The sequence below is a fragment of the Lipotes vexillifer genome, unplaced genomic scaffold, assembly GCF_000442215.2.
Source record: "Lipotes vexillifer unplaced genomic scaffold, Lipotes_vexillifer_v1.1 scaffold591, whole genome shotgun sequence".
In the NCBI taxonomy this organism is placed as follows: Eukaryota; Metazoa; Chordata; class Mammalia; order Artiodactyla; family Lipotidae; genus Lipotes; species Lipotes vexillifer.
In genome coordinates this window covers 4,050,330-4,076,592 of record NW_006791954.1, presented here as the reverse complement: position 1 = coordinate 4,076,592, position 26,263 = coordinate 4,050,330, and the positions used below count along the sequence as shown (strand labels likewise).

General features: G+C 39.5%; 1 protein-coding gene across 1 annotated transcript; it reads left to right on the top strand.

The window, feature by feature from the left end:
* The first annotated feature begins 618 nt into the window (after positions 1-618).
* MED1 (mediator complex subunit 1) lies at positions 619-26,263 on the top strand. The gene is made up of 17 exons (XM_007465156.1): positions 619-855; positions 2,841-2,947; positions 5,557-5,635; positions 7,123-7,177; positions 7,282-7,414; positions 8,120-8,148; positions 10,817-10,888; positions 11,416-11,490; positions 12,249-12,322; positions 12,952-13,041; positions 14,317-14,428; positions 14,955-15,079; positions 15,334-15,452; positions 16,231-16,432; positions 17,873-17,968; positions 18,091-18,196; positions 19,858-26,263. The coding sequence occupies exons 1-17, from the start codon at positions 831-833 to the stop codon at positions 23,096-23,098; spliced, it is 4,740 nt and encodes a 1,579-aa protein (XP_007465218.1). The 5' UTR covers positions 619-830; the 3' UTR covers positions 23,099-26,263.

The following is a 26,263-nucleotide window of genomic DNA, read 5'->3' as shown; positions in this document are numbered from 1 at the left end:
GACTACACATTCTTTGTGATTTGTAGTGTAGAGCATTAGCTAAACTGCTTGTTTTCACTATGATTACAAAAAAGATACAATCAATTGTGAACACCTTTGGGATCCTAAAGATACTTAACAGCATCTGATGATCTGACTGCTGCAAACAAGTTTTTCTTAATCCAGAACCTCCCAGATCTTCAAAAATATTGGAATTGCTCAAGAAAAATATTTCTGAAATTAAAAAGAAAATTAGGACATGTAAATTAAGTGTACCGGGCTAGCTTGGGACATTGTTACAAACACCCAACATCTTTTTTCCACCTAGTATCTCAAGAAAGCGAATATTTTAATAAAATATTCCCGATAACAATATTTTCGAAGAGGTAGTCTTTTAGTAAAAAGAGCTGGGGATATAAATTTGCAAACTGCTTAAAAGCCAAAACGAAAGCGCCAATTTTCGCAGAGGATCCGAACACTACCAACTAGCAAACTCCACACCTACGGCCGAGAAATCTGAGACAATTGAGAAAGAAGGAAGGGTGGGGAGAATCTCGCGAGTAGCAACGTATTAACCATTTTTCGCGATATTTGGTGCCCAGCCCTTTTTCTCTCTCTCGCAGGATCACGGTTAATCTCGCGATCTTTCGGAAGTTCTGTTGCGGAAGATGGCGGCGGCCGCGAGCACCCTTCTCTTCTTGCCGCCGGGGACTTCAGACTGAGCCTTCCCGGGAAGAGTGGGGACTGCAGGCGCCCTGCGTCCCGGGAGCCCGAACCAACTTGGTTCCTCTGTTAGTGGTGAGGAGGGGCATTTCCTCTTGTGTAGGACTCAGGCCCTTCCCGCTGTCAGGATGAAGGCTCAGGGGGAAACCGAGGGTGAGTGACTGAGGGGAAAAGCAGGGGGCGGGACACAGCTGGGGGAGCCAATCTCTGAGAGGAGCTGGGGGGCAGATGCTTCCGCGGGGGCCACTCTCCCGAGGGCTCAGAGTCTAGGAGGCGGGATGTGTGTGAGTTTTAGACTCTGACTGCCTTCCCTTGGTGATGGAGAGCTTTGACTTTGGGGAGATGGGGGCTCCCAACTTCTGTTAAGGTTTCCTGCTTAGCTAGGGGCAATCATTTGGGCCTCTGCAGGGCATTTTTAGCCTAAAGGGATGGGAGACACGGCGAGTGAATGTAAAACTTGCTCCTTCCAGAAGAGAAGTGTGAATAATGACATAAAAACAGTAATACAGCGCTGTATGTCAAAGTACTGGAGAATGTTTTCGCGTGAATGAAATGATTAGGTACTTATGGTATTAAAAGCCAGCAGTTCTCTAGAATGTCACAGTGTTCACATCTTGTGCTATTGTGTATTCTAAAAATGCGTTGAATTTCAATCTTTCAATGTCTGAACTAATTCAGAACTGCTGAAAAACAACTTTTCTGTGTAACCTTACATAGATTCTCTGAAGTTCCACTTTCCAGTTTAAATGCTTCCTTAGCATTTTGGACATAGTTCTGTTGATACAGCTCACTATTATTTACTTGTCTTCTCCAATGTGCTCTGAGCTATGTAGATCAGGATCTTGCCTTACTCATCATTATACAGTCCCTGGCACATAATAGTTGCTCAAAAAATGTTTCATTAGAGCATTTTTGTAAAGATATTTATCATCAGGCTTCTTAAGGGAAAGAAGGCGGGGGTGTGTTTTGAAGGCAAGGAAGAAAAAAGGTATACTTCTTGGTGCAGAGGAATGACAAGTGTAAAATGGAAACTCGTTGAGGCAGTTTTGTCTAGTTTGCTCACTGCTGTATCTCCATCATGTAAAATAGTGCCTGAGTGAATGAGTCTTGAAAGTGGGAATTATCAAACATTTCTCCAGAACTATAAATTGGCTGAAACAAACCAAAAAACAGTTTTCCAGAAGATGAAGGCATTGGAGAGAGGAGTTGAATCTTGATTTAGAAGATGTCACTACCTCAACTCAGATTGCTGACATTCTATTCATCTTTCAATGGCAACTTTTCTGTAACATCCCCACAACTAATTACAAACTTTTCCTCCTTTGAATTTCAGTAGTAATGTGTCTCTGTTTTTAAGAACAAATCTCATTTTGCTTTGTGTGACGGTTATTTTCACATAACTTATCCACACCCCCTCACAGGTGTCATCTCAGGCATATTGTATTTTTGCACTGCCGGTGGTCTCCAGCACAGGTCCTTCCTTGCTCATGCTAAGCAGTTACAAGAATTACAGGAGTGTTGGAGGGTGTAGGAGGTTCCTTCACACACTATCCAGGAGCCATTCTTTTCTGCCTTTCTCTTAACTTTGCTGGAAACTCATCCTTTAGTCATTGACATCTTCCTTGTTCATATAGTTTGAGTTCAAACAGGAAAAATCTGAATGGCAAATAAAGCCTGTTTTCTTGATAATACTTATAAATCGATCTCTTAAAATTATGTGAAAAAATTAAGGAAGTCTGTATTTTCACTTTGAAAACCAACTAACCGTAGTTAGGCCATGTTCAAATGTGTGCTCTGCATATATCATATAAGGGATTTCACGAATATCATGAAATTACTTTGTCACTAAATGGTAGTCTTGATCCTTAAACAGGATTAGAGATGGTTCTTTTTTTGGTTCTCATTAAGTTTGAATAGAAAGCAGTCCCCTTCTATGGTGTTCGTTAGACTAGACCCACAATTGTGTGTGTCTTCTTGTCATTAAAAACAAATTCTTTGTATGTTTTGAAGTAAATCATATTGGAAGATGTTTTAACTGAGTTCTTACCAGGATGAAGTATGGGAGTTTGTTTGCAAGAAAAACTGTGGAAGGTCTTGAAAGAAGAGTTGCTAATGATGTTTTCTGATTTATATCTTAGAGTCGGAAAAGCTGAGTAAGATGAGTTCTCTCTTGGAACGGCTCCATGCAAAATTTAACCAAAATAGACCTTGGAGTGAAACCATTAAGCTTGTGCGTCAAGTCATGGTGAGGACTGTGGTGAAGTGGATAAAGTGTTGTGCTTAGATAATTATTTAATAAGCTAAGCTCCCTGTGTAGACTTTTTCTAACTAGTTATTATGGTGTGTCTTCAGTTTTATTTCTCATAAAATCATAAGCACATGATGGCTTTCAACTTTTAAGAGTCTACCTGAGAAGGAGGTATATTTATAAAATTGTGTTAATTGTGAGTTATAGTACACTGGGGTACTTTAGGCAAAGTGCTAAGAAATACACCTATAAAAGGTACACCTGATAGGGAGTTCCCTGGTGGCCTAGTGGTTAGGATTCCTGGCTTTCACTACTGTGGCCCAGGTTCAGTCCCTGGTCGGGGAACTGAGATTCCACAAGCACCACAGTGCCGCCAAAAAAAAAAAAAAAAAAAAAAACCGGTCCGGGAAGATCCCACATGCTGCTGAGTGGCTGGGCCCGTGAGCCATGGCCGATGAGCCTGCGCTCCACAACGGGAGAGGCCACAACAGTGAAAGGCCGCAAAAAAAAAAAAAAAAAAAAAAGATACACATGACAGACTGATATAGAGAGACATTTATTCTTCACTTCCTGTCAAGCTCCTTGATTCTAATGTGTTAATACTGTCACTGTATCTATTCTGCTAGTTGAGTTTGCAGTTCATTTGTAATTAACTTCACCTGTTGACTCTGTGGCCCTCTTTCTCTAAGTACTACTTCTCCTTTCTGAGTCATTCACCAGTGTGGGAGCCCTTAATTAGGTGGAATACAGGGAGTGGGGTGAGGGTAGAGGCTGGATGTTAAAAGTTCATCCATATGATTCCAGTGGTAGTAAAATGTTACAGGAGTACTTTTTTATGACTTGACCTGGGCAATGGTTATATGGACGTGTTCACTTTGTAATAATTCACGATCTCTTCACTTCAGATTCATATACTTTTCTGTATACATGTTATACTTCAGTGAAAGTACCCCTCTACCAAACCTTACACTGGGTCCAGAGTAAGTTCAGTTTAGTAGATTTATTAGAGCTTAAAATGATCATATCAGTATATAGCCTAGTAAAATAACTGAATTTGCTGTCAAAAAACCTGTATTTTAGTCTTGACTCCAGTACTTCTACCTACGTGACCTTGGACAAATTATTTGTTCTTTCTGATCCTCAGTTTCCTCATCTGGAAAGTAGAGACACACAACACCAGTTTGCTTTTTCACACAGTTTTGCTGTAGGGATCAAATGAGATAATGGACACCAAAGTGTCATGCTGCTAAAAGATTTCCGTAACTAAGTTCTACAGATATCTTCTGGCTCAGGATTGTGTACATAGAAAAGGTTTTTTGTATTTTTTTAGAAGTCTTAAAGAATGGCAATTTTTCCAGTCTGGGAATTCAGAGGTTGTCGCTTTTATACTATAAGGCAGCCATATTCTAGTTTGAAATATGGTCTATAAGTGATATTGTCATTAGGGAGACATTGTGACATAGAGGGATTCCAGGTGACTACTAAGACCCTCTTTTGGGTTACCAGTTCTTTGTTTGGTCACCATAGCTTCCATTGTCTACTTCTCACTTTTGCAGATTCAGGAACCTACTTTTATTGGTACGTAAAAGATTTTGAAGAGTTTTCAACAACTGACATACTAACAAAATCTCAGTAGATTAACAGGGAAATCAGAATGCCCGTTTATTAATTTACAGCAGAGTGTTTGTCTTTCCAGCTACCAAAGTACTGGTATCCATTGTCCTTGCAATGGACAAGGTCCTTGTGTATTCAAGGTACAAAGGGAGCTAGATTATTAATTAGTCAGATATTTGTGAGGGTGGAATTAGAGCCAAGAGAGATGGATTTAGGGCATGGAAAAGTCTAGAAAACTATCCTTGTATCATAAAACTGTTCGTACTTCTGGGGCCTAGAATGTTGTGCAAAGAGAAACTTCTTCCCTGGATATGTTTAGAAAAACTATGCTAAATTTTTTGCCCTTTGGCTTTTTCTGGACTACGTATCCTGTTTCTTAGAGTCAATCTAGTTTGACTAAGGTCTGGCTGTATTTCTTAGATTACATGCATATCACCTTATTAGATTTGGGAATTGTCCCATCTGAGCCACCCCATTTAACTTATTGAATCTTAGGATGTAGTCACTTCTACAGGAGGCTGATCTCATTTATTACATTTTGATTCTTCCTAATTTTTCCCTGAAAGTTATCTTATTTTAGATCTGGAAAATACCTTTGGTATAGGCTTTTTTTTTTTTGGCCATGCTATGCAGCCTGTGGGATCTTAGTTCCCCGACCAGGGATCGAACCCACGTCCCCTGCGTTGGAAGTGCAGAGTCTTAACCACTGGACTGCCAGGGAAGTCCTAGATCTGGAAATACCTTTTTCTACTTTCATGGATATGGATATGCCTGTATCCATGTATATTAACCTTTCCTCTTTTGGATGGATGGACAGACTAACAGTTAAAAATCTAACATTATCTAGAATATATAGAAAATATAGAGTATATAAACTATACCATAATATATAGACTATCCTGAAATGTTATTTCTAGGATAATGTGTATGTTTACCCAAAACACTGTTGGCTTTGTTAGTTTTTACCTGAAATGTTTTCCTTCTTAATACAGGAGAAGAGGGTTGTGATGAGTTCTGGAGGGCACCAACATTTGGTCAGCTGTTTGGAGATGCTGCAGAAAGCTCTCAAAGGTTTGTAAACATCTTTGAAATATGCTAATTTCTTAAAAAAAACAGTTTAGGAAAGACTATTTTATACTTACACTAGAAATATAAATTGAGATAGGTCAACCGTTCTGTGCTAGGTGTTGTTCTTGCTTTCGTTATGGAGTTGAGATGAGCTCTTACCTGAACTTTTGAAACATTTATTTTTTACCCCATTTTGGAGGTTGGTAGAAACTCAAAAGATAATTGATGGAGGGTAGCTATAAGATTGCAGATAGCAGGGGAAAGTTTTTTTTTTTTCCTTCACGTGTTCTCTCCTAATTAACTCAATAAGAAGATGGACTTTTTGACTCTAAGAGATTTTTACAGTGTTTATAAAGAATGTTTTCAGGAAAGCAAACATAAAATTCAAATCATGAGCTTGATTATTCAAGCTTATAATTACTACTTCTGTCTGTTTTTGAAGGAAAATGAAAGTAAAAACAGATTTTACTCTGATTATCACAAATGAACCTGATTCAGCTGAATATTGTTTTTTTTTAATTGTGGTAAAATGTATATAACAAAATTGACCATTTTAACCATTCTTAATTGTACAGTTCAGTGGCATTAAGTGCATTCACATTGTTGTGTAACCATCACCACCATCCATCTCCAGAACTTTTTCATCTTCCCAACTGAAACTCTGAACGCATTAAACAGTAACTTGTCATTTCCCCTCTTCCCAGCTCCTGGTAACCACCATTCTATATTCTGACTCTAACAATTTGACTACTCTAGGTACCTCATATAAGTATAGTCATACTGTATTTGTTCTTTTGTGATTGGCTTATTTCACTTAGCATAATATCTTCAAGGTTCATCCATTTTATAGCATATATCAGAATTTCCTTCCTTTTTAAGAAAGCTGAATAATATTTTATTGTATGTATACATTATATGTAAACAAAATAACATTTTGTTTATACATTCATTCATTGATGGAAACTTAGGTTGTTTCTATCTTTTGGCTACTGTAAATAATGCCACTATGAACATAGAATATTTGTTTCTATGCTGGTTTTGATGTTAATCTTCCTTATTCTAGCATTAGCAGATAAATGTGTCTTTTTTTTCGCCGCACTGAGCGGCATGTAGGATCTTAGATCCCTGACCAGCAATTGAACCCGCGACCCCTTCAGTGGAAGCATGTAGTCTTAAGCACTGGACCTCCAGGGAAGTCCCTAAGTGTGTCTTCTTTAAATTAAAGATAACTTGTCCCAAATGAGTAATAAAAAAGAGAGAAGAGAAAGGTCCAATCATTTTTTTCAAATAGATCTTTTTTTTGATCCTTATTACTGCTTAGGCCACAGCTAAGCCTTACCAATGAACTTTATGCACATTATAAGCATTTGAACTATTGAATGTGTTTCTGGCTTTGGAAGGCTAGATATACTCTTGGGATGTTTCTGGCTCTGAAGAATACAATTTATTTGGAACATCTTTTGTTATTTCCTTTTTTCACCCTTTTGTAGTAACATCTTTACCAGCAATGACTGACCGTTTGGAGTCTATAGCAAGACAGAATGGGTAAGTAGTCTATCTGTAGGCAGAAATGTTTAACTTAGTGTTGACTTTGGGTGGCTTTATTTATGTGTCTTCTATTAATTTTTGTTTTGATTTGTTCCTGCTAGACTGGGCTCTCATCTCAGTGCCAGTGGCACTGAATGTTACATCACGTCAGATATGTTCTATGTGGAAGTGCAGTTAGATCCTGCAGGACAGCTTTGTGATGTAAAAGTGGCTCACCATGGGGAGAATCCTGTGGTATGTGTTGTTGATATTTCACTGGAATCTGTGGGGTTTACTTAGGGACATTAATTTTAAAAGGAATTGTTGGGGTTTGAAATAGCTTGGGTTTAGGTTTTTTTCATGAGCCACTATAGAGATGATGTGATGGGCTACAACATCAGTAGCTGTAGAGTGGAATTTAGTATAATCTGGGTCCATCTCTGACATCATCCAGAGGCTTTGACAAAAGGAAACACCAGAGGAACCCTTTCCATTTCATATCAACAAACATGAGCCGCAATTGAACAATAGGTTCTGGGGATACAACTAATTTAAAGTTCCTACCTCAAAGAACTTATAATCAAGAAGGACAGATAATCTTGTACATAACTAATGTCTCTGAAAAACCCTGTAATAGAGAGGAATGTAAAATGTGTATAACCAGACAGTTGAATATGGATTCCAAGGATGGCTTTAAAGAGAGGTCCTAATGTTTTAAACAAGCAGCTGAAAGTTGATTCCTTTATAAGCTATTTCATATATATTTTAATCTTCAATTTACTGACCCAACCCATGGTTTACCAAGTAGGAAGAAGATATTTTTGATATCTTAATATAAGAACCTTCTATAGTTTTAATGTTTTTATTATAAAGCATGTGTTATTAATAAAAGAAAAACTTTTGATGTCTTCAAGTGTCTTAAAGTAGTTTAAAGTTTTAACATAATTTCTTTAATTTCAGAGCTGTCCAGAGCTTGTACAGCAGCTAAGGTGAGCAGATGACATTTATATTCCCTGATATTGGCAGACAGTGCTATTCTTTTTTTTTTTAATTTCTTTTTTAAATTTTTGGCTGTGTTGGGTCCTTGTTGCTGCGCGTGGGCTTTTTCTAGTTGCGGCGAGCAGGGGCTACTCTTGTTGCGGTGCGCGGGCTTCTATTGAGGTGGCTTCTCTTGTTGTGGAGCATGGGGTCTAGGTGCGTGGGCTTCAGTAGTTGTGGCATGCATTCTCGTAGTTGTAGCTCGCGGGCTCAGTAGTTGTGGCACATGGGCTTAGTTGCTTTGCAGCATGTGTGATCCTCCCGGACCGGGGCACGAACCCGTGTCCCCTGCATTGGCAGGCGGACTCTCAACCACTGCGCCACCAGGGAAGCCCAACAGTGCTATTCTTTATAGCTGGGTTTTGAGGATGGTCAGAAGTTACTTTCCTGAGGAACAAATTTATTTTCTTGGGTCAAGATTTTTCACAGTCTGTACTTGTTCACTTTCAGAATTGACTTAGCTTGATTTTTTTTTTTACCCTATTCCATCTATCCCAGGGTTTCTCAATCTTGACAGTATTGAAATTTGGGTTGGGAAATTCATTGCTGTAGGGGGATGCCCAGTTCATTGTTGGATGTTTAACAGCATCCCTGGTCTCTCCCAACTAGTTGCAATATCTCCTGAATTATGATAATCAAAAATATCTCCAGGTATTGTCAGGTGTCCTCTGGAGGGCAAAATCACTCCTGGTTGGGAACTACTGAGCTAACCTTAGGAATTCTGTGTGGAACAAAAATAAATAGAACCTAATTATTGAATCAAAGAAAGCTTGAGAAATTTGAGTCTATACCATAAAAAGAACTTTTTTTCACTTCAATTTTGAGAAAAATTATTTTATATTTAAGGTATATGGGTCCCATTATAGTAAAGTGCTAGGCTTGAAGACAGTCTCTTTTAGTAATTGATGTTTTCTGCCATTGGCTTATCTTTTCTCTTTGAATTGAGTGGAAATTTTCATGCTTAAATTTAAACCCAGAGTTAACTCTCTGGGAATTTGAGAAAGTCATTACATCAATTTTATATTTTAAATTATAGTGAAGTTATCAGATATCACATGGAGGAGTCTTAGAAAGGGTGTTAATATTGAGGAAATAAGTTTTACACTCAGTCTTCTCAATGATCAGTTTAATGTCCTTATAGCCAAATACACCAGATTTGAACGAGCTTTGAAAAATAGCAGTGCAACATAAAAAATAACATTTTATGATTTCATTAACTCAATAAGTCTAGCAAAGTTGTATTACCAGAATAGTCCAGGAAAAAAATATGTCTGGCTCTAATGTGGCGTAGGAGACCATACCAATTTATGAACTGATGGTGTTCTAAAGTTAATTTGTAGGCATGTTTGAAAGGGGGAACCTTAGGAAGAATATTAGTCTTTACCTGGTATTTTTTTTTAAATTTATTTATTTTTGGCTGCATTGGGTCTTCGTTGCTGCGTGTGGGCTTTCTCTAGTTGGCGGCCAGCAGGGGCTACTCTTCGTTGTGGTGTGCGGGCTTCTTGTTGCGATGGCTTCTCTTGTTGTGGAGCACGGGCTCTAGGTGCGCAGGCTTCAGTAGTTGTGGTGTGTGGGCTCAGTAGTTGTGGCTCGCGGGATCTAGAGTTCAGGCTCAGTAGTTGTGGTGCAAGGGCTTTGTTGTTCCGCTGCATGTGGGATCTTCCTGAACCAAGGCTCAAACCCATGTCCCCTGCATTGGCAGGTGGATTCTTAACCACTGCGCCACCAGGGAAGTCCTACCTGGTATTTTTGATCACTTTGTATAGATGGTAATTTTAAGGTAGGGAATATATTTTGCTGCTGCTCTTGCTTCCTTTTAATGTGTTCATGGCACTTTGGGCAGTAAGTGTTCAATAAATGCCCGACCAAGTATCTGACGTTGTCAGAGCAGTACAGCTTTCAGGAGGCATTTTTTTTGTTTTTAAGTTTGAAAAAAGATGTAGAGAGTTAGAATTGTTATGTTGGATTCCTGCCCACAAAACCTTATTTGATTAAGAAACCATGCCTGAATATTAGGTTCTAGGAAGCCAGGGGTTCATGGTAGTAACTTTTTCCTGGGGTAAAGCTAGTCATAGGAACATTTTGGAATATGTGGTTTGCCTCCACAGTACCCGTTCCCCTTTTCTTTAGATCTCCCATCTCTCTCCTAGTGTTCATTTTCCTTCTTTGCTCTTATGTTACCGTATACACGAAAAGTGTTCTATCTATATACGTGAAAAGTGTTCTATCTTCCCCATTTATTTATTTCCATTTTCTCTCCAAAAGTTTTTTTTCCTCATGACATCCAGTCATCTCAGTTACAGATTAAGAGGAGAAGAAGTGATTTATTTAAACCAAGTCTCATTACTTAAGAGCGAATTACTATATGAGTTATCGGGTCTTTTTGACTATCTTTTATACTGCTTATTAGCACCTCCTCCAGAAAAATGGGGCAGAGAAAGGAATACACTGCATTTTCTTTTCCTACTTTTGATTGATTCTAGAAAACTTTGGGGGAAAAAGAGTAAAGTAAATTATTAAGATTAGTTTTATATAGCCATGATTTTTGGCACTTTGCTGATAAGACTGAATAGTAATTGTATGTTTTATTCTCTTCCCTCTCCCCTGAACTTCATATAGGGAAAAAAATTTTGATGAATTTTCTAAGCACCTTAAGGGTCTTGTTAATCTTTATAACCTTCCAGGGGACAAGTAAGTATTTTTATTTTTTTGCTTTTTTTTGGAAAAATTAGTATAAATCTATAAACCATTTTGTACTTAGTAATTTGCCAAGTCTTCGGCCCTAGCTCATTTGTGATTTCTACTCATACTGACAATGTATAGCTCAGCTTCCAGCTTAATGTCTTTTAAAGGTATATTAAATAAACAAATATCTGCATTAATGGATTATAGTGCTAGAAGATAATCCTTGAGATGTCTTCAACATACTGATTTCTAGGCTGAAAGAAATTGTTATGAAACTGGGTTGCCACTTTTATTTTTAACCTACCTGGGATTCTGTATACCTGCTTGGCTCTTTTAAGTAGAGATAAAAATTAGCTTTGGTAGATCAGTAATGATTTTTTAACATTTTAAAGTTTTATTTTGTTTTTTAAATAGATATCTTAGTTGCCTCCAAGGTAGACTTGCTCTCTAGGCTTTCATGTTTGTGTGTGTGTGTGTATATATATGTATATTTGTCAACTATTTAATTCTTGTTTTCTTTATTTACTTTCTAGCAAACTAAAGACTAAAATGTACTTGGCTCTCCAATCCTTAGAACAGGATCTATCTAAAATGGCAGTTATGTATTGGTAAGACTGGCTAAAGTGTCAATTCTGTTTGACCTTGTTCTTAAAGTTTTTCGTCTGTGGGGTTACTAGGCTCTTATTTTTTTAAATATATATTATAGATGTATGTTACTATGCATCTGTGTTTTACCTGTATTGTACATCTTGTCCATATCCTTTCAGTTCCCAAATGATTGCATTCCATTTTCTGAGTATCAGTATCCCTAAGTTGTTGGTTGGTATTCCTTAGGTTTTTTTTATTTTTAATTTTTATTTCTTAGGTTTTATCAGAAGACTTGTCAAACCTGGCCTCCCTTTTTTTTTTTTTTTTTTTTTTTTTTTTTTTTTGTGGTACGCGGGCCTCTCACTGTTGTGGCCTCTCCCGTTGCGGAGCACAGGCTCTGGACGCACAGGCTCAGCAGCCATGGCTCACGGGCCCAGCCGCTCTGTGGCATGTGGGATCTTCCTGGAGCGGGGCATGAACCTGTGTCCCCTGCATCGGCAGGCGGACTCTCAACCACTGCGCCACCAGGGAAGCCCTGGCCTCCCTTCTGATAAATAATAGTATAGTTGTAATTTTTGTTCACCATATTACATACTGATGTATTCTTAGAAATAATCCCTTCACTTTGAAGTTGAAATACAATTGTTAAATGCCCAAGTACAAGATAGAGTCATTAGGATAGAATTATAAGATGTTTAATAGCTGAACTCATTATCACATTGTACACTAATACCTTCAGGGCTTAAATATAAGCAAACATAGGTCATTTGTCTTGCAGGAAAGCAACCAATGCTGGTCCCTTGGATAAGATTCTTCATGGAAGTGTTGGCTATCTCACTCCAAGAAGTGGGGGTATGTGATTCTATTTTGCCTGTTTAGAAAAATGTCTAATTTTAGTTGAGGGGTTATTACTTACAATTTCACCTTGGGTTTATAAGCAGAAGGTGAAAATTACCAGTCATTTGTGTTTCTGTTTTTTTTTAATAGAAATATAGTTGATTTACAACATTACATTAGTTTCTGGTATAGAGCAAAGTGATTTAGTTGTGTGTGTGTGTGTGTGTGTGTGTGTGTGTGTGTGTATGTTTTTTTTGCACATTCTTTTCCATAATAGTTTATTACAAGATATTATGTATGGTTCCCTATGCTTTACAGTAGGACCCTGTTGTTTATTTTATTCATAGTAGTTTGTATATGCCAATTCCAAACTACCAATTTATCCCTCTCATTTGTGTATTTTTTTAATGTTTTCTAAGGTGTCAACACCTGCCCTCCCCTAGTTTTTATTTTTAAATTGTGAAGTAAATTGTTGCTGCTAGAATCAATATTTATGCTTCTGTCATATTTCATAAGCTGCTTTGGATCATTAGTCCTCATATCTGAAACTCTTTTCTTGTATATAGGTTTATAGGAATGGGAATGTTTTTCTTTATTTGTAATTTACCTGATAAAAAAGTAGTGATAAGTTTTATTTTGCATAGGTCATTTGATGAACTTGAAGTATTATGCCTCTCCTTCTGACCTGCTGGATGATAAGACTACATCCCCTATCATTTTGCATGAGAATAATGGTAAGACTTTCACTGTAAAGTAACTGAAGGTTTTGCTCAGTGTTTAAAAAATATTTTCAAAAATTTGAATGCCCAGGCCTGCCTGTACTTTCTGGTTTGCTACTCCCAAATAAATCTGCCATCCCTACCAAAGTTTTCCATTTCTACCAGAGTTTGCATCTGATACATACACATACACTCCTACAGATATACATATCTGTATGTACACATACATACATAATAATAAAAACTTAATAATTCCTTTTGAATAAGTAAATGAGTGAATAAAAAAATGTAAACCATCTGACTTGAAATAATCCCCTTTAATCATTACTTTAAAGGTAAAGAAATTAGCCAACTTACTAAAGAACTAAAATAATGGATCTTACTTTGAAATTGCACTTTTGTTTTTTTCTTGGCCGCACAGCACGGCTTGATGGATCTTAGACCAGGGATTGAACCCGTGCCCTTGGCAGTGAAAGCCCGAAGTCCTAACAACTGGACCACCAGAGAATTCCCTATATTTGCACGTTAATAGACTAAAACATAATGAGAAATGGCCTAATACCTCATTTGGTCCCCTTTTAACTTCAATCATTGACTATCCTATAATCATAATTCTACTTAAATGCTTTCTGAAGTTGGAGAAAATAAGTAAATATTGGTAATGAGCCTTTAAAATTTTGTTTTCTTTGGACTGCATTGTTTCCTGTATTTTGTTTTATTTACTGACAGAAATATTGGTTGGTTAGAAAGATAACTTGTAGCATTTCTGAGTTATATAGGTATTACAGTATCTGACAAATTAGGGCTGACAAATTTTACAGAAGTTAGCTTTTTTTTTAATGTTAAGATACTTATAATTTTTTTTCTTTTTTTTCAAAAATAAATTTATTTTTTTATTTGCTTTTATTTTTGGCTGTGTTGGGTCTTCATTGCTGCGTGCAGGCTTTCTCTAGTTGCGGTGAGCCGGGGCCGCTCTTCGTTGTGCTGTGTGGGCTTCTCGTTGTCATGGCTTCTCTTGTTGCAGAGTACGGGCTCTAGGCGCACAGGCTTCAGTAGTTGTGGCACATGGGCTCAGTAGTTGTGGCTTGCAGGCTCTAGAGCACAGGCTCAGTAGTTGGGGCACGTGGGCTTTTGTTGCTCCGCAGCATGTGGGATCTTCCAGGGCCAGGGATCGAACCCGTGTTCCCTGCATTGGCAGGCGGATTCTTAACCACTGCGCCACCAGGGAAACTCAAGATCCTTATAATTTGTGTTACTTTGGAGAATACCATTTTTCTTTCCTTTTCTCAGTTCCTCGATATTTGGGCATGAATGCATCAGTGACAATCGAAGGAACATCTGCTATGTATAAACTCCCAATTGCACCATTAATTACGGGGTCACATCCAGTTGACAACAAATGGTAAGTTAAATATAATTCTAGGATAGCAATGTCCATTTATTTCAACCTTAAGCCCAGTAAGAACCAGGTATTACTTTGACTTGGCTCTTCCCCCGCTGGACTTTCTAGAGATGGGCTTTTTGTTTTACCCATTTAATTTCTCTTTTTAATATCTGCATGTTCCTCTTTGAAGTCTGCTCATAGAACACATTCTTATCCTGAGAGAGAAAGAAGAGAACTGTGCTACTTGCACTGGTTTAATGATTGCTCTATGGGATTTTCCTATGGGACTTTATGTTGATTTAGAGCTATGCTGGAATAATAATTAGAGAACGTACCTCAGAATAGATGTTTGATAAGATACTCTAGGGTTAACAAACAGGATATTTTGGAATTGGGGGAAGGAAGTTCAAAGAGTGAACTTTTGATAGGTTTTGTGAGTAGGTGGTTATATGATACAGACATGTCTAAGAATGAGTGTTTAGATTTTTCATTTTCACATCATTCAAAATCCCAATCCTCCACCTTTTCTTTTTTTTTTTTGAAGGACTCCCTCCTTCTCCTCAATCACCAGTGCCAACAGTGTTGATCTTCCTGCCTGTTTCTTCTTGAAATTTCCCCAGCCAATCCCAGTATCTAGAGCATTTGTTCAGAAACTTCAGAACTGCACAGGTGAGTTTTAAGAAGCATCAGGAGCTAATAATTGTTATAAAAGTGAAAAGCAAACTTCACATTCAGATTATCTTAGACTTCTTTCAGTCTTGGCCTCAAAAAACCACTAATGGGTATAGATGTCATGGTGCTTTTGCTTATTAGTCAGTACTTTTTGAATAAATGGGCGAATGAAGTAGAACTCATGAAGGGAAAACTGAGCTGTCAACGTTTTCATCTTACTGTGATCATTGTATTGATCTTTGTTTTTCTAGGAATTCCATTGTTTGAAACCCAACCAACTTATGTACCCCTTTATGAACTGATCACTCAGTTTGAGCTGTCAAAGGACCCTGATCCTATACCTTTGAATCACAACATGCGATTTTATGCTGTAAGTAAGACCCTATGAATTGTTGTAGATTATGTTTGGACCCAAGATCAGAATCTTCCTTTTATAGAATAACTGAGGTCAGATGATGTTCTTTTGGACTGCTGGATCATGCCCTATTTCCTCAGTCAGGCAGGAAATTACAGAAATCTCTGAGACATACTGAAGGAAGAGCATGAGCTTCCAAGTCAGGAAACAACATACATTTCATTGTTGAAATTTCAGGTGAAAGTGTCTTAATGGTATTCTGAACTTCTACAAGCACATAAGTAGGTATTAAGAGTTATTGCTGTTTAATTCTTTCAAGTGCCATGAGCTTATAATCTGCAAAGTATTTAATGGAGAAGAAAGTATTGGAATGAATAAATTAAGGAGCGTTTTAAAACCACACCTGGACTTGAATTTATTTGAATGTTTGACAGTAGTCTGGATTAAGTAATAGTTCCCAAATTCTGGCTCTGTTATAACTATATAGGGTGTTATTAAAAATACAGATTTTGCACTTAATGGTCCAGGGACCTCTCTTATACAGATTTCTGAGGTAATTTTTATGTTAGCTAGATTAGGAAACCACTAGCGGAACATTTACAAAAAAGGGGTCTTTTCAGCCAAGTGAGTATTTGGCATTTAACATTAGCTGACCAAAGAACTGACTGTGGAGCTTTAATATTCAGCAAGAAATTGCTGATTTTTGAGGAGTAGGGTTTTTTTAAGGATAGTTTGTGGTTGGAGTACAGTGGGTGAGTAAATAGCATTCATTTCCGTTGTTCTTTTTGCCCAGGCTCTTCCAGGTCAGCAGCATTGCTATTTCCTCAACAAAGATGCTCCTCTTCCAGATGGTAGAAGTCTACAGGGAACCCTTGTTAGCAAAATCACCTTTCAGCACCCTGGCCGGGTTCCTCTTATCCTGAATCTGATCAGACACCAAGTGGCCTATAACACCCTAATTGGAAGCTGTGTCAAAAGAACTATTCTGAAAGAAGGTACTGCCTTTCCTTTTGATATACTTACTGGTAAATGGAAACTGATTATTCTAGTAGTTCTCTAATTTTGTGGCCCATCATATCACCTGTGGAGCTTTTAAAACTATATACATTTGGTTTTCATACCCAAATGAACTTAATGTGGGAGAAGTTGGGAATCTAGTTCAAGCTCCATGAATAATTTTGATGGAACCAGTCTGTAAATTGGCATTTGGAAACCACTGGATTTTGTTGCAATGGACTTACTCTTGTTCTGCATGCAGCAATATAACTGGGTACCTAAGGGCCTGAACCTTGCAACAGATATATAAGGTAGAATTTGGGATTCTGCAGGAAGAGAGGAGTTCTTGATATCTAAATTTTAGGTTGTTAGGACAGTGGTTCCCACGGTTTAGTCCTGAGTATATTTCCTCTCCCCATTCTTTGGAGAACTTAATCATATAGCTTAAAAAAGGATGAGACCTGTGCCCTTCTCTTTTTTCTCCCAGGATGCTGGAATGCTGATGTTTTTCAAACAGTTTGCTGTTAGAAATCTTGATATGAATTTTGGCTTCTCTAGTTAACCATAGTTAATTTTTTACTTTAGTTGTAAAGCACTTCAGTGATAGAGCTGTATCAGCGCAAATGGTAGGCAAGAAGAAATGGAAGGTAAATCAGGAGACATCTTTTATGGGAATAAGAATTGCTTTAGAAATGAGAAATTTTAGAAAGTTGGAGTAATGACACAGAGCACGTGCAAGTGTCCTTATGACCCTTCTATTTCATATTTCAATCCTAGAAGTTTCCACATAGCTTCACAGTATTTAAAAATGAGTTTTTGTGAGGTAGTTATGAAGTTAGTCCTACAGAGATGCATGCTTTTTCCCAAGAAAGTATATAATCCTTGTCTCTGGGCTGTCAGCCTGTTTGGCTTAGAAACCAATGATAATAGTTTTATATATATATATATAAGTGTATTTGGCATAAATATATCATTTTAGATTGTAGCACCTACATCTGTGCTTACCAAACTATGGAGTGTATAGCTAACAGCTGTATACTGGTAGAAAGCAGGGTTTATGGTAGTGGTTGTAATGTCTGCTTATCAAATAGAATGAGAAACTCATCTTGGCCACATTTATTTTCAGAATTCACTTTCAAGGCAGGGTGTTTGTATCTGCCAAGGACTTTATCAATTGGGATTAAGTGCCTCCATTTTAGAAAATTGAAGTTTAGTTACTTATTTGTTTTGGAGTATTCGTAACATACACTGCTAGATTCCTTGGAATCTGATACCTTTAGTCACCTGTGGGTGACGTAGTACGTTTTGTGTATTAAAAAAATGTGTGGGATTTAGTTTCCAATGAGGGAGAGAAAATTTCATAGTTAATAATTACCATTTACATGTCTCAAGTCTTTTATTTGGTTGATTATTTTATGATCCTTTTCTTTGCCTTTTAGATTCTCCTGGGCTCCTCCAATTTGAAGTGTGTCCCCTCTCAGAATCCCGTTTCAGCGTATCTTTTCAGCACCCTGTGAATGACTCCCTGGTGTGTGGTGAGTTATGTGGGTGGCTAGCACCTCTCTCAGGGCAGCAGTTTGGTCCCTTTATCTTTTTGGAAAGTCAGAAACTGAAGCTGAATCTATCTTAAATGCCTCCTATATATTTTGTCTTTCAGTCGTAATGGATGTGCAGGACTCAACACATGTGAGCTGTAAACTCTACAAGGGGCTGTCAGATGCACTCATCTGCACAGATGACTTCATTGCCAAAGTTGTTCAAAGGTAGCACTGGCCCTTTTCCATCAAAGTCCCATTAAGAGGTGTATAAGGAATGTTGTTTTCAGTACTAGAGTGAATTGGAAATTTAGTAGGAAAGCATTTAGTCACTGCTTTGAATTCACCCTTCTCTGCTTTTGGATTGGAAGCAATATGAGCTTTTGGTTTTATAAATCTCATTATGAGAGTAATAGGAAGTAAGGTAGGTAACTTCAGGCCCTGCATTAGGGTTCTTTTATGAGGAAGAGAGCTGAAATAAGATGTAGATCTTTTTCCACTTTTTCCTCTCTGTCATTTTTTTTTAAACACATATAATGTGTCAAATGGCAGTATGTGGGAAGATCCTTAAGCCAGTCAGCTTCCCATAAACATTAATATGTAATTTCAAAATTTTTTTGGAGTAGGTACCAGTGGTCTGTTTAGTAAATAAATTCTATTGGAACACAAACATACCTGTAAGTGAACACATCTTTTCATTTACATATTGTTTATGGTGGCTTTTGAGCTAAGATGGCAGAGTACTTGGACAGAAACCATATGATCTTTGAAAGTCTAAAATATTACTATCTGGTCCTTTAAGAAAGGTTGCTGACATATTTTAGAGCAAAATATTTTCAAACATGTTTATAAACATAAATTTATCTGTAACATCAAAAGTGCTTTGCTTTAAAATAAAAAAGATTTACCGCCAGTGGTAGCACTTTTCACAGTGTAGCTTTGGGGTGATCTAAGCCATTAAAGTTTAGAACTTGATGGGTCAAGAGGTTTTTCTAATGATTCATCAATTAAGATAAATTATATAAATATTAAATTAAATATTAAATATTATATATAAATTATATATACCATTAATCACATGTAAAGCCCAAAAGGAGGGCATTTTCTTACTGAGTTCATTATTACCAGTTTTATTTTAGTTCAGTATGATGTCTAATTATTTGGACTCTTGTTTATGGTTGGTTTATTTGGTGGCACTTCAAAAGAGGTTGATGATTGCCTCTGGTCCAGATTGTTTGTTTTTTTTTTTTCGGCTGCGCTGTGAGGCTTGTGGGATCTCAGTTCCTCAACTAGGGATCAAATCCGTGCCCCCTGCAGTGGAAGCATGGAGTCCTAACCACTGGACCACCAGGGGAATTCCTTCCAGATTCTTTTTATTTTTAATTTTTTTTTGGCTGCGTTGGGTCTTTGTCACTGCACATGGACTCTCTAGTTGCAGTGAACGGGGGCCACTCTTCGTTGTGGTGCATGGGCTTCTCCTGATGCGGAGCATGGGCTTTAGGCGCACGGGCTTCAGTAGTTGCGGCACATGGGCTCCAGAGCACAGGCTCGGTAGTTGTGGCACAAGGGCTTAGTTGCTCTGCGACATGTGGGATCTTCCCGGACCAGGGCTTGAACCCGTGTCCCCTGCATTGGCAGGTGGATTCTTAACCACTGCACCACCAGGGAAGCCCCCAGATTCTTTTAGAATGAGTTTACCCAAAGCTGTGGCATTTCACAGAACTGCTCCTGCCTTGCGGGTTATTTGCCTTGCCTGAAATCTGCTTATTGTAAACCTTTTGGCATATGTAAGTCTCAGGCAAAATTAAAGCCTGTTTTCCCAAATAAAAAATTGGTTTCATTAGCAGCTAGTGCAATATTAACTTTGTTTTTTCCATCTTATTTTACAGATGTATGTCCATCCCTGTGACGATGAGGGCTATTCGGAGGAAAGCTGAAACCATTCAGGCCGACACTCCAGCACTGTCCCTCATTGCAGAGACAGTTGAAGACATGGTGAAAAAGAACCTGCCCCCGGCTAGCAGCCCAGGGTATGGCATGACCACAGGCAACAACCCAATGAGTGGTACCACTACACCAACCAACACCTTTCCGGGGGGTCCCATTACCACCTTGTTTAATATGAGCATGAGCATCAAAGATCGGCATGAGTCGGTGGGCCATGGGGAGGACTTCAGCAAGGTATCTCAGAACCCAATTCTTACCAGTTTGTTGCAAATCACAGGGAACGGGGGGTCTACCATTGGCTCGAGTCCGACCCCTCCTCATCACACGCCGCCACCTGTCTCTTCGATGGCCGGCAACACCAAGAACCACCCGATGCTCATGAACCTTCTTAAAGATAATCCTGCCCAGGATTTCTCAACCCTTTATGGAAGCAGCCCTTTAGAAAGGCAGAACTCCTCTTCCGGCTCACCCCGGATGGAAATGTGCTCGGGAAGCAACAAGGCAAAGAAGAAGAAGTCATCAAGATTACCACCTGACAAACCCAAGCACCAGACTGAAGATGACTTTCAGAGGGAGCTATTTTCAATGGATGTTGACTCACAGAACCCTATCTTTGATGTCAACATGACAGCTGATACGCTGGATACGCCACACATCACTCCAGCTCCAAGCCAGTGTAGCACTCCCCCAACAACTTACCCACAACCAGTACCTCATCCCCAATCCAGTATTCAAAGGATGGTCCGACTATCCAGTTCAGACAGCATTGGCCCGGATGTAACTGATATCCTTTCAGACATTGCAGAAGAAGCTTCTAAGCTTCCCAGCACTAGTGACGATTGTCCACCCATTGGCACCCCTGTTCGAGATTCTTCAAGCTCTGGGCATTCTCAGAGTGCCCTCTTTGACCCTGATGTCTTTCAAGCCAATAATAATGAAAATCCATACACTGATCCAGCTGACCTTATTGCAGATGCTGCTGGAAGCCCCAGTAGTGACTCTCCTACCAATCATTTTTTTCCTGATGGAGTAGATTTCAATCCTGATTTGTTGAACAGCCAGAGCCAAAGTGGTTTTGGAGAAGAATATTTTGATGAAAGCAGCCAAAGTGGAGATAATGATGATTTCAAAGGATTTACATCTCAGGCACTAAATACTTTGGGGGTGCCAATGCTTGGAGGTGATAATGGGGAGACTAAGTTTAAAGGCAGTAGCCAAGCTGACACAGTTGATTTCAGTATAATAGCAGTGGCTGGTAAGGCTTTGGGTCCTACAGATCTTATGGAGCATCACAGTGGTAGCCAGAGTCCTTTATTGACCACTGTGGACTTAGGAAAAGAAAAGACTCAAAAGAGAGTAAAGGAAGGCAATGGCACCAGTAACAGTAGTCTATCAGGGCCAGGATTAGACAGCAAACCAGGGAAGCGCAGTCGAACCCCTTCTAATGATGGCAAAAGCAAAGATAAGCCTCCAAAACGGAAGAAGGCAGACACTGAGGGAAAGTCTCCATCTCACAGTTCTTCTAACCGACCTTTCACCCCGCCTACTAGTACAGGTGGATCCAAATCTCCAGGCAGTTCAGGAAGATCTCAGACTCCCCCAGGTGTTGCCACACCACCCATTCCCAAAATCACTATTCAGATTCCTAAGGGAACCGTGATGGTGGGCAAGCCCTCCTCTCACAGTCAGTATACCAGCAGTGGTTCTGTGTCTTCCTCAGGAAGTAAAAGCCACCATAGCCATTCTTCCTCGTCTTCTGCTTCCAACTCAGGCAAGATAAAAAGCAGTAAATCAGAAGGTTCATCAAGTTCCAAGTTAAGTAGCAGTATATATTCTAGCCAGGGGTCTTCGGGATCTAGCCAGTCCAAAAATTCATCCCAGTCTGGGGGGAAGCCTGGCTCCTCTCCTATTACCAAGCATGGACTGAGCAGTGGCTCCAGCAGCACCAAGATGAAACCTCAAGGGAAGCCATCATCACTTATGAATCCTTCTTTGAGTAAACCAAACATATCCCCTTCCCATTCAAGGCCACCTGGAGGCTCTGATAAGCTTGCCTCTCCAATGAAGCCTGTTCCTGGGACTCCCCCATCCTCTAAAGCCAAGTCTCCTATCAGTTCAGGTTCTGGTGGTTCTCACATGTCTGGAACTAGTTCAAGCACTGGCATGAAGTCATCTTCAGGGTTAGGATCTTCAGGCTCATTGTCTCAGAAAACTCCCCCATCATCTAACTCTTGTACAGCATCTTCCTCTTCCTTTTCCTCAAGTGGCTCTTCCATGTCATCCTCTCAGAACCAGCATGGGAGTTCCAAAGGGAAATCTCCCAGCAGAAATAAGAAGCCGTCCTTAACAGCTGTCATAGATAAACTGAAGCATGGGGTTGTCACCAGTGGCCCTGGGGGTGAAGACCCAATGGACGGCCAGGTGGGGGTGAGCACAAATTCTTCTAGCCATCCTGTGTCCTCCAAACATAACATGTCAGGAGGAGAGTTCCAGGGCAAGCGTGAGAAAAGTGATAAAGACAAATCAAAGGTTTCCACCTTGGGGGGCTCGGTGGATTCATCTAAGAAGACCTCAGAGTCAAAAAATGTGGGGAGCACGGGTGTGGCAAAAATTATCATCAGCAAGCATGATGGGGGATCCCCCAGCATTAAAGCCAAAGTGACTTTGCAGAAACCTGGGGAAAGTAGTGGAGAAGGGCTGAGGCCTCAGATGGCCTCTTCCAAAAACTATGGCTCTCCACTCATCAGTGGTTCCACTCCAAAGCATGAGCGTGGCTCTCCCAGTCATAGTAAGTCACCAGCATATACCCCCCAGAATCTGGACAGTGAGAGTGAGTCAGGCTCCTCCATAGCAGAGAAGTCTTATCAGAACAGTCCCAGCTCAGATGATGGCATCCGACCTCTTCCAGAGTACAGCACAGAGAAGCATAAGAAGCACAAAAAAGAAAAGAAGAAAGTAAAAGACAAAGATAGGGACCGGGACCGGGACAAAGACCGAGACAAGAAAAAATCTCATAGCATCAAGCCAGAGAGTTGGTCTAAATCACCCATCTCTTCAGACCAGTCCTTGTCTATGACAAGTAACACAATCTTATCTACAGATAGGCCCTCAAGGCTTAGCCCTGACTTTATGATTGGGGAGGAAGATGACGATCTTATGGATGTGGCCCTGATTGGCAACTAGGAACCTTACTTTTTAAAGCAAAAACCATGGCCAGAGAAAAACTAAGTGTATAGGCAAATCACCATAAGGAGGTCTGATTTTGTGTTTTAAGAATCTTAAATGGCATGGCTTTGACACCAAGTGGGGTGAATTTAGAAAGGCATAGCCAGACCCTACTAAAGAGACCATAGGGTTTGATTCTGGTTACCACGAATCACTTGTTCCTTTGCCAGAAAAAAAAAAAAAAAAGTTAAAATACTTGCTTATGAAAGGGAGGGGGTGGGAAGGGCTTAGGGAGAGGGAAGGGTGGGAAACAGTTTTGTGGGAAATATTCATATATATTTTTTCTCCCTTTTTCCAGTTTTAGGCCATGTTTTAAACACATTTTAGTGCATGTATTTGAAGGGCTGGGCAGAAAATGAAAAAGCAATACATTCCTTGATGCATTTGCATGAAGGTTGTTCACCTTTGTTTGGGTAGTTGTCCCTTTGAGGCGTGGGCAAATGAAGGACTTTGGTCATTTTGGACACTTAAGTAATGTTTGGTGTCTGTTTCTTAGGAGTGATTGGGGAGGGAAGATGATTTTAGCTATTTATTTGTAATATTTCAATCCTTTATCTGTTTGCTTTTATACAGTGTTTTTTTCTAATTCTATGAGGTTCAGGGTTCAAAATGATGGGAGGTGAAAGAACGAGGCTTATTTGGTGGTAGGGAGCTTGTAGCTTGTGCTGGTACTGCAGTATCAAGCTGAAGCAGATTAGTCAGGGTCCACCTTTGGAGTTAAGTAGGAAACCAAAATGGTATTTTTGTTTTAGGAGGTTTTTCATAGGGTTCAGACATCATAGGAATATTAAGAGTTATCTTTCTGTGGAGGTATTGATTTATAGTTTCTTTTTCCTTTAAAGAAAGCTGGGCTGGCTTTTTGGGATGTAAACGTGTTTTCAGATGCAGTGAGGTTTAAAAGTGGGACAGCCGCTTTGATCCAGTGGCATGAAAACCAGTACAGAATTAATAGTTCTCCTATTTCTACAATGTGCCAAAAGTCCACATCCCAGCATTTTGTTTGTAGGAGAACTGATGCCATTCCTGAGACCTGGGCTCCTTGTTTCCCTTCATCACAAGGATAAGGAGTCCAGACTTTAATTATTCCATTGTATGCTCCCTTAGATAAAACAGTAAAAAATTTGCAGCCATAGTTCACTTAAAACAGTTCCAAGCTCACTTGAAGTAATGGGGGGGGGCTGGAATGCTAGGTGGGTATGAAGATAAACCCTTGCTACTATGTAGCAACACAATTGGACCTTTTTGGAGGAACAGGTCTGAGTCTGGATTCTGGGGGACATCAATAAGAAGCCCTTCTCATAAATATAGAAATCCAGGAGACCATTTGAGTGCAACACAAGTTCTCAGTATTTGGAGGGTCCTCTCAAAATTCTGCGGCCTTACTTTGATTTTGACACCTGCACTGTGCCATTCCTGATGATTCCATTCAGGTTCTGTGTCAGCAGGATGGGGCATGATCCCCAGCACAACTCTTCTGGATTAAAAAAAAAAAAAAAAAAAGCCAGGTGATTCGTGTGTGTGTGTGTGTGTGTGTGTTATGTATGTGTGTGTGATAAATGGAGTGACTTCATCAGACATTGAAGATTTCTATATTCATCCCTTTCTGCAGGTTGGAGTTAGCATAGAGTTGGAAAATCAGCTTTGGCTTTCTTTCCTGACTGTCTCTGATTTCCTTTAGTGTTCTCCCTTTTCTGGTCATCAGCTCACAACAACTCTGCCACTTTTGTGTCCCAAGGTAATAAGAAGTAGGAAACGAAACATTGCAAAGTGGAGCAAGAAAAGTTATCGGTTACCGTATCAGAGTCAAATGTCTTGGGTGACACTAAGGAGGACATGGGCAAGGTGATACCAGAGTGCTTTATCTTGTGATGCTGATACAGTAGCAGCCTCTCAGACACACAACCAGGTTGGATTTCTCACCTAGTTTTGAATCCTATCCCATTGGTTTCTGCAGGAAAAAAAAAAAAATGGTTTTTAAGTTGGTCTGGGTGGGGAAAATCTTATGGGGAATGTACTGCATAGTATCAGGGGCTCAGCTCCCCCAAGCAGAGCCAACAAATACCAAAATGAGTAAACTGGGAAGCTTTTTCTCTCTTTCTGTCTTCATCCCAGATCAAAGAATCCCGAGTTAGGATCTGGATGAAGGATAAGCCCCTGACTTGTCGATGGGCACACCCCACACACTGACCCAGCATCTGAACTTGCTTAACAGGGAGCCGGGGCTAAACTGCTTCACCCTGCCTGAGAACCAGGGAGCACTGCATTTCTCCACAGGGTGGAGGAGAAGAGGCAGAATAAACCAAGCCTGGGACACCTCCCTCCTGTCTAGGTGTACTCATTCTCCTGTTTCAAAAGACGGCAAGGACATGAAGTCAACTTCTACCTATCTTCTGCTGCTGGAGTCTTTATGTATTCTTAGTTTGACCTGATTCCTCTTGTCTTTTGGCTTCATGTTAGGGGTTCTTGGTCAAAACCTGCTCTGATGTACATGAAGATTCCAGGTTCAAAAATCAATTTCTTTTAAAACAAGTATTGGCGGGGGGAAGGCGGTGGGAATGAAGCAGGATGTAATTGCCAAAACTAGGCTTAAGGTTGGTGGCTCTTGGAAGGATTTTCCTTAAGGCCTAGGTCTAAAAATTTAGGGCAGCACTATTATGAATTCTCAAAAGAAGCCTTCCAGGGAGCCAGTGAGTCACAGTATCCAGCTGAGTCACTTAAAGCAGATTCCAGTATAGGAAACTCATTATTCACAATCCCTAGGCAATCTCATTTTCTTTTACCTTTTTTTTCTCCCCCCAATCTCCCTCCCCCCTGATTTCTACCCTTGAGTTAAGTTTTTTGAGGGGTAGGAAGTACTTAACATGTCAGAAGCTAGGTTGGGAAACATGCTCAGTTGCAAAAGCTGAGCTTTAAATTTTGTTTCAAAAATGTACATCAGGAGCAGATGGGGAGGGTCTTTTCTAAAATCTTTTCAAATTTGATTTTCTGTGCATATGGCCGTTCTGTAAATACTTGGGGGTTTTTCATTTTTTTGAAAGTAGATAAAAATCTGTGGGATTTTTCCCCCCCAAACATTACAAAAACGTGTTTATTTACATGCGAATAAATTTCTTTGATAAAAAG

Excerpts from the sequence above, each read along its gene's own strand:
- MED1 (XM_007465156.1), top strand. The coding sequence starts at position 831 with ATGAAGGCTCAGGGGGAAACCGAGG. Across the intron at positions 11,491-12,248 it reads AAAATGGCAGTTATGTATTG|GAAAGCAACCAATGCTGGTC; the intron begins GTAAGACTGGCT and ends TTTGTCTTGCAG. Across the intron at positions 15,080-15,333 it reads GAAACTTCAGAACTGCACAG|GAATTCCATTGTTTGAAACC; the intron begins GTGAGTTTTAAG and ends TTGTTTTTCTAG.